Source organism: Gadus morhua, chromosome 7 (genome assembly GCF_902167405.1).
Source record: "Gadus morhua chromosome 7, gadMor3.0, whole genome shotgun sequence".
In the NCBI taxonomy this organism is placed as follows: domain Eukaryota; kingdom Metazoa; phylum Chordata; class Actinopteri; order Gadiformes; family Gadidae; genus Gadus; species Gadus morhua.
Genome location: NC_044054.1, coordinates 16,117,628 through 16,126,044, shown reverse-complemented (window position 1 = coordinate 16,126,044; position 8,417 = coordinate 16,117,628). Strand labels below are relative to the sequence as shown.

The 8,417-nt window shown below is 44.7% G+C and overlaps 1 protein-coding gene across 1 annotated transcript; it reads right to left on the bottom strand.

Moving 5' to 3' along the window:
• Positions 1-688: 688 nt before the first annotated feature.
• LOC115547085 (zinc finger protein 135-like) lies at positions 689-8,203 on the bottom strand. Its single transcript, XM_030361053.1, is given in 6 exon segments — positions 689-1,003; positions 1,006-1,962; positions 3,265-3,328; positions 3,510-3,775; positions 4,310-4,618; positions 7,030-8,203. Coding segments are annotated over 6 exon segments (2,670 nt in total). The 5' UTR covers positions 8,003-8,203; the 3' UTR covers positions 689-902.
• Between the last annotated feature and the right edge of the window lie 214 nt (positions 8,204-8,417).

Here is an 8,417-nt window from a genome sequence, read left to right as displayed (position 1 = left end):
CGCATTACTTTTACTTTAATATTTTAAGTAGTTTTGAAACCAGTACTTTTATACTTTTACTGAAATAAAAAGCTTGAGTTGATGCCTCAACTTCTACAGAAGTATTTTTAAATAGTATCTATACTTCTACTTGAGTAATGACTGAATACTTTTTACACGGTGCCTCTGCCGGGCTGCTTGCCGAGTGATTCAGTGACGGGCTGGGGGCGGTCCTGCGTTCCTGGCGGGTGCCGGGGGGGCCACGGGCTCTCGTGGGCCGTTTGAGCCGGCCGGCCAATCATGGAAAATATCAGAATTTATACCAGAGTTATGGGTCTCTATATCACAGTCATGGTTACCCTCAACTAGTGCTGTCAGTTAAACGCGTCATTAACGGCGTTAGCTCAAACCAATTTTAACAGCGTTAATTTTTTTATTTACTGGTTGCTTGCCGTCGCTTCCCTGTCGTCATTGTGTTAAACAAGCCAATAGCACGCCAGGGGGAAAAGCCAACTTGGTGATTTGCTCCCGCAAAAACATATCGGAAGTAGGTCTCAGGAAAACGGGCCCTGGGCTATTGACGATTTCCATCTTCGAAATGCAAGTTTGACTTGTGTTTCATCAGGGCTCTAGTCATGTTTTGCAGAGAGCATCAAGCGTTATAGCGAAGGTAGAATCTATTCATTTAAATCAAATATTGGGGAGTCCGAGGTGTCCAAAAAATAATTTATTCTTCATCACACAGACATCAATTATGGCGAATGAAAAGTTGGAAAGCGTCTTTAATAAAACGGGAAAAAAAAAACGACAGTCATTTCAACGTCTACAGGATAGACTAGAGGTTTTAATCAAAGCGCCCGTTGCCCTGTGTCAAAGCACCCCATTGCCTCGTTGTTTGGGTCGCTGAAGCTGGCGTTGCACCTTCAGGGCTTCTCCCCGGAGTGAGTCCTCATGTGGACCTTCAGGTCAAAGCTCTGACTGAAGCGCTTCACGCATTGGTCACACCTGTAGGGCTTCTCCCCGGGTGAGTCCTCATGTGTTTCTTCAGCTCGGAGCTCGTACTGAAGCGCTTCACGCATTGGTCACACCTGTAGGGCTTCTCCCCGGAGTGAGTCCTCATGTGGACCTTCAGGTTGGAGCTCGTACTGAAGCGCTTCACGCATTGGTCACACCTGTAGGGCTTCTCCCCGGTGTGAGTCCTCATGTGGATCTTCAGGTTGGAGCTGTGTCCGAAGCGCTTCTCGCATTGGTCACACTGGTAGGGCTTCTCCCCAGAGTGAGCACTCATGTGGCTCTTCAGGTGAGAGCTCGTACTGAAGCGCTTCACGCATTGGTCACACCTGTAGGGCTTCTCCCCGGAGTGAGTCCTCATGTGAACCGTCAGGTGGGAACTCCTCCTGAAGCGCTTCACGCATTGGTCACACCTGTAGGGCTTCTCCCCGGAGTGAGTCCTCATGTGTCTCTTCAGGGCGGAGCTCTGACTGAAGCGCTTCACGCATTGGTCACACCTGTAGGGCTTCTCCCCGGAGTGAGTCCTCATGTGGGTCTTCAGGGCGCCTTTCTGTTGGAAGCGCTTCTTGCATTGGTTGCACCCGTACGGCTTCTCGCCGGTGTGGGTACGCATGTGGTTGGTCATATTGGTATTGTCGGGTAAACCCTGGCCAGATAACACACCGGGTGGGTCCTTGCCACCTCCCCGATGCGCAGCCAGCTCCTCACGGTGGACCAGCGGCTCGCCGCACTCCAGGCTCTTGGCCACGCTGTGGTCTGCAGACAGAGAGTTCAGGGCCTCCAGTTCGGACACGGTGAAGAGGGCGTCATGGCTGTGCAGCGCCAGTGGGCCCTCCCTTTTTCCGTGGACGCTCAGGATCCTCAGCTCCTCGCTGTGACTGGACATGTGGGAGGAGCCAGGGGCGTCCACATGCAGACCATCTGAGGTGGCGCCGCGCTGTGTGCTGCGGTCTCCAAAGTCATCGCAGTCTTCTGAAGAGAGGACAAAGTAATTGCTTTGATTCATTATTTGCAGAAAAGGAGCCAATGTGCATTTCTACATTTGGAAGGAACTATTTAAATGTATCTGTATGTAACATTGACACAGCGGGTTTAAATGTGTACTGCAGACACAGATTCAGAGTTTTGCTCCTCCTACCCACTCCTCCCTAGACTCAAAGCTCAAGCGTGTGACCAGGTTGAGGACACTGATCAACTGCTCTTGACTGTTTCCATCTTTGAAATGCAACTACCAAGTTTGACTCGTGTTTTATCAGGGCTCTGGTCATGATGCTTTTCAAAAGAGCATAAGGCTTTTTAGCCCAGGCAGAATCTAGAAGTCAGCCTAGAATCTAGGGGTGCTGTAAGATGAGGGGAATTTCCAACCGCCCTGTGCTTTAGGCATGATGATGATGATGAATAATACCTTACATCCTAGACCATTCAGAGTACAGGAAATGGGCAAGTCGTTAAATTATATTAGGCGTGTGTTGCGAGGTAGCATGCATATCCAATACAAATAATTATTCATTGTTCATTTTGAATCATGATTATTATTACAACTTTTTCCAATTACTACAAATGGGACAACTTATAATAATAAATGAAATTTATATAGCGCTTAATATGGTACTCTAAGACGCTTAATAGTGCCCCCTGAGCATTTGGACCTTCCTGTTTCCACCTATTACAACCGGGACTTAACTAGGGCTGAAGGATTAATCGAATTCAAACCAAAATCTCTGTGTAATGGAACGCTGTATGCAAATCACGAAGGCTGCGATTCAAATAAAAGTTTATTTTTTCAATTATTTTTTACTGTTACTGTACTGACTTGAGATCAGTACATTACAATTCAATAGTTAAAAAAAGATGTTATTTCATTTCATCTCAACACATAGGCATGGCCTTAAGGAAGGAGTGCTTTATACGTGGACTGCTTCCAGTCTTTGTTATACAACAGAAAATGTTTAGCTTTTTTAGTGAATAATACAGAACATAAGGAACTTTACAAAGAATAATCGCATACTAAATCTCAATTGCAATACTGGTCGAAAAAAATCGCAATTCGATTATTTCCCCAAATCGTTCAGCACTACACCGGTTTGCCATGAAGAAGATGTAAATCATTCTGCTATAAACTGTATAAGTAGTTCTGGTGTTTTGGCAGCGCTCTGTTCATGATGCGCTTTCAAAAGAGGACCAGGCTATTTAGCGCAGGCAGAATCAAGTACATTCTCAGTTGTTCCAGGTTGTTTTCTTGCTTTCTTGCATGCAATGTGTATTATTACTAACCTGCAGTGGGCATGCCTCCACAAATGTCCTCTTCATCCTTGATTAAAACAGTGTCTGGGGTCTGCTGCTTTCCAAATAAAGAAGGAAACAAACACAAGAAATATTCTTTCATCAGCACTGAATAGTTGTCAATCCACGCTAATGACACATTGAATCATAAAGGTGGGTACTTCTATGGGTGTGTGTTGGAGTTGTAGCAGAGGAAGCCTCTCTTTTGGATGGTGAATGAGAAGATGATTTCCAACCTGCACAGTCAGCTCCTCGCCGCGCTCCAGGCTCTTGACCACGCTGTGGTCTGCAGAAAGAGAGTTCAGGGCCTCCAGTTCAGACACAGTGAAGAGGGCGTCATGACCGTGCAGCGCCAGTGGGCCCTCCCCTTTTCCGTGGACGCTCAGGATCCTCAGCTCCTCGCTGTGACTGGACATCTGGTAGGAGCCAGGAGCGTCCACATGCAGACTATCTGAGGTGGCGCCGCGCTGTGTGCTGCGGTCTCCAAAGTCATCGCAGTCTTCTGAAGAGAGGAAAAAAGTTATTGTTTCTATACATTATTTGCACAAAAGGAGCCAGTGAGCATGTGAAAGAAACTATTTAAATGTAGTAGCACAGACCCAGATTCAGAGATTTGGAGAGGGATGTCTCATACCCACTCCTCCCTAAACTCAAAGCTCAAGCGAGAGACCAGGTTGAGGACACTGCTCTTGACTGTTTCCATCTTTGATGCGCTAACTACCAAGTTTGACTCGTGTTTCATCAGGGATCTGGTCATGATGATTTCCAGCCTAGAATCTTTGGGTTCTGTAAAATGAGTGGAATTTCCAACCGCCTTATGCTTTAGGCCAGATGACGATGATGAGGAATACATTACATCCAAGAACTTTCAAAAAAGGCAGCAAATGGGATTATCATCCTTATTCATCGTTCATTTTGAATCATGATTATGATTCTTATATATTTTTCCAATTACTACAAATGTAACAACTAATAGTGCCCCCTGAACACTTGGACCGTCCTGTTTTCCCCCCATCACAGCCGGAAACCAACTCACCATCTCCCTGTGGTTTAGTCTCTGGTTTGCAGATGTCCGCTCGAGCCAGGGCAAAAAGACTTGCGGCACAGGATGCATTTGATCTCGTTTGAAGCCGCAAAGAAAACAGCTCACTCCTCATCACCTTCATCCTCATCCTCAGCGCTTGGTTTTCTTTCAGGCTCCGAGTTATTTGTAAGCGAAGGGTAGCCGAGCCTTCCGAGAACAGTTGGCTAATTTCAGATACAGCAGCTTTCGCAAGTATGTCCATTATGAACGAAAGCTGTTCTTCCAGAGTTGGACCGCACGGTGACATGTTTAATAACATATCTTAGTCTGTTGTGGATAAAAACCCACAATCTAAAGCTCGAAAAAATACGAGAGGACTAGAGGGACTAGGTTTGAAAGATTAAGGCGTTATTACCACTTCCATACGGTAACAACAAAACCTGAAATGGTTTGCAAACAACTCCTGAACATTCATCAGGCATCGTGTTATATCCCCCTTGTGTGGCTTCCCCAACATGCACTTGGCCAATCACAACGCTCCACTATGGTCCTTGATTGAAATGTTCACACATCTCGTGTCTCCCACTCCCGTTCCCCAGTTACTTAGCATATACTTATTTTCATGCCCTGTATATCCATTATATTACAATGAAAATACATCAACATTGCAGTCAAAACAAGTTACATGTCTCAGTCAGAGCTCCATGTCTTTAAAAATGTTATCTCCTAATTGTAAGGATATCCTGCGAGACACTATTATGTTCCTGAGAGGCCACCGTAGCTGGAGACTGTGGCGTAACGAAATGTTTAATAAAGTTAGTTGAATACTTACCAGCTAAGAAGTCGGTCCCATATTGGTAGGCTACATAGTACCAGGAGTTAAAGTATTAAATCACCATACTGAACTCAGATCTGCACTGATGTTTGTTGTCTGTTTGTGGTCTTTACTGTGTATTTAAGTTTTACTGTGTATTTAAAATTGTATTCATTTAAATTATTTATTTATATTACCTATATATTGCTTTTGTATATTATTATATAATTATATTCGATAACATGTGTGCACTTTTATGGAGCTGCTCATTGCATTTCGTTGTACTTTGTACAATGACAATAAAGCTTTATATTCTATTCTATTAAATCAAGTGAAGGGATTTGAACAGTCTAAATGGAGTAAACAATGTAAACATGCACACCATTTAAAAAACGTTGGAAACAAATGAAGTGAAGAGCTAAATGAATGGCCAATGTGATCAAGTTTGAATACATTTGAGATAAACTACAGAATAGCTAGGTCCTTGTGGTAGTAACTTGGAAAAGTATGTTGTTGACCTTATTCCTTCATATCAAGTTCATCAAAATAGGCTCACAAAATGATGAAGTTTATACCGTTGAACTCCTTTGAGTCTCAGCTTTAATATAGCATATCGTTTGTGTAGATAGCGTGAAAAAGATTGTTTAAGCATTGCTATCATTTAACCTCTACTGGGAGTAAATCGAACATGTAGCAAGCGCCTAGCCTTTAGAGATATAAACAGGGGTCCCCACAGACAAATGGCCGAAATATAAACACCATATTTCCAATCAATGAATCAGTTTAGCACCAGGGTGACAAGAAATAATGTAACCGTTTAAGCTTGACTTTGTGATCATAGGTTAAATATTGACGTTAAGGCTCTAAGATACTTAGCTTTTTTGATAGCAACCTTGGGATAGAGCGTCATCAAGCATCCTCAAGCTGGAGCCTAAACGGAATTCAATGAGACCAACTGAAAATATACGAGGCTGGTATGAAATTACACTGTTAAACTGTGAATTTGTTCAATGTTCAAATGAAGATTAACGGTTAAGATTGACCAAGTTACGATGTCTGAAGTATTTGAAGTGTCAGACAAGAACAATCTGAATAAAAGCACACCATTCCAAGCAGATCTTAACTTTTTATAATTTGAATGTAGTCTCTCAGGGAAATAATGTGGAAGGAGCAGGATCCCAAAGTTTGAGAATAATAAACAAAGAACAAAACATAAGAATAATAATTGAGCGCTGCATGCTTGACCTAACTATTATAAATCGTATGTAGCCCATTTGAAGGGTTTTCTATACGTTCTCCATTGACCTAGAGATAACTCTGGTCCTCTAATTCAAAGCTGTTGCTAAAGTTTGCATTGCAACTGTAGCCACAAAGTCTGAAACTGAGGCCAATCGACTGACTTCTTTGTTGTGTAGATTCCTTTAACTATCTTGCAGCCAAGTCCACTTTACCCATTGTATATTGTAATTTAACTTGATCTCTCCTCTGGACAATCCTAAAATATCCACGATGGTCCCCCCCCCCCACCTTTGTTTCTTTTGTATTAACCCATAATGTGAAATTGCCTATAAGAATCATGTATATCCATTGTCTCATTGAATGTATGCTCGGTAACTTTGCTGCCTGTATCTTTCTGAAATAATGCTCTAATTTAAATCAAATATTTGGTTGTTCAAAGTGTCCAAAAAATAAGTGATCCTTCACAGACAAATTATTCACAACAATAAGAACAAAAAGCGAAAAGTTGGAAAGTGTTTATAATCATGAGGAAAAAAAACCTACAGTCATTTCAAAGAATACAGGATAGAGGTGTGAATCAAAACGTCCCGCTGCCCGTGTCAAAGCACCCCATTGCCTATGTTCTTGAGCAGGTGCCAACGCAAATTGCTAGGGTCTCTGAAGCTGGCGTTGAACCTTCAGGGCTTCTCCCTGGAGTGAGTCCTCATGTGGTTCTTCAGGGTGGAGCTCTGACTGATGCGCTTCACACATTGGTCACACCTGTAGGGCTTCTCCCCGGAGTGAGTCCTCATGTGCATCTTCAGGATTGAGCTCTGTCCGAAGCACTTCATGCATTGGTCACCACTGTAGGGCTTCTCCCCGGAGTGAGTCCTCATGTGGATCTTCAGGACGGAGCTTTGACTGAAGCGCTTCTCGCATTGGTCACAGCTGTAGGCTTTCTCCCCGGAGTGAGTCCTCATGTGGCTCTTCAGGTAGGAGCTATGACTGAAGTGCTTCCCGCATTGGTCACACCTGTAGGGCTTCTCCCCGGAGTGAATCCTCATGTGGCTCTTCAGGCTGGAGCTCCGTCTGAAGCGCTTCACGCATTGGTTACACCTGTAGGGCTTCTCCCCGGAGCGAGTACTCATGTGGCTCTTCAGGTGAGAGCTCTGCCCGAAGCACCTCATGCATTGTTTACACCTGTAGGGCTTCTCCCCGGAGTGAGTCCTCATGTGGACCTTCAGGTCGAAGCTATGACTGAAGCTCTTCAAGCATTGGTCACACCTGTAGGGCTTCTCCCCGGAGTGAGTCCTCATGTGGGTCTTCAGGGCGCCTTTCTGTTGGAAGCGCTTCTTGCATTGGTTGCACTCGTACGGCTTCTCGCCGGTGTGGGTACGCATGTGATTGGTCATATTGGTTTTGTCGGGTAAACCCTCTCCAGACAACACAGCGGGCCGGTCCTTGCCGCCGCCACGATGCCCCGTCAGCTCCTCGCGGCGGACCAGCTGCTCGCCGCGCTCCAGGCTCTTTGCCACGCTTTGTTCCGCGGACAGCGAGCTCAGAGCCTCCGGTTTGAACGTCGTGAAGAGGTTGTCATCGCCGCAAACCACCAGTGGGCCCTCCCCTTTTCCGTGGACGCTCAGGATCCGCAGCTCCCTGTTGTTACTGGACATGTGGGAGGAGCCAGGAGCGTCCACATGCAGACTATCTGAGGTGGTGCTGGGTTGTGTGCTGCAGTCTCCAAAGTCATCGCAGTCTTCTGCAGAGGGAAAAAAGACGGAAAGTAATTGTGCAAATGTATTATTTGCACAAAGGGATACAGTATGTATCCTTTTGAGACATAGCACCTCTACGTCTACCCCTTTTAAAGATGTGGGGAGGTCATAAAGACAAAACCCAGAAGATCTGTTGGTTCCTATCACATGTTTTACCAATACTGGAGTTATATTTGGAATCAGAGCTGATCTGAGTATTCCTGACAACAGAAGCATGTTAGGTTGTATGCGAGTTTGTGAGTTTGTCTCTCTGTCTGTGTTCATTTTTTGCGCTATTTTGTTTCTGCTACTCATTGAGCACACTGGATTTAAG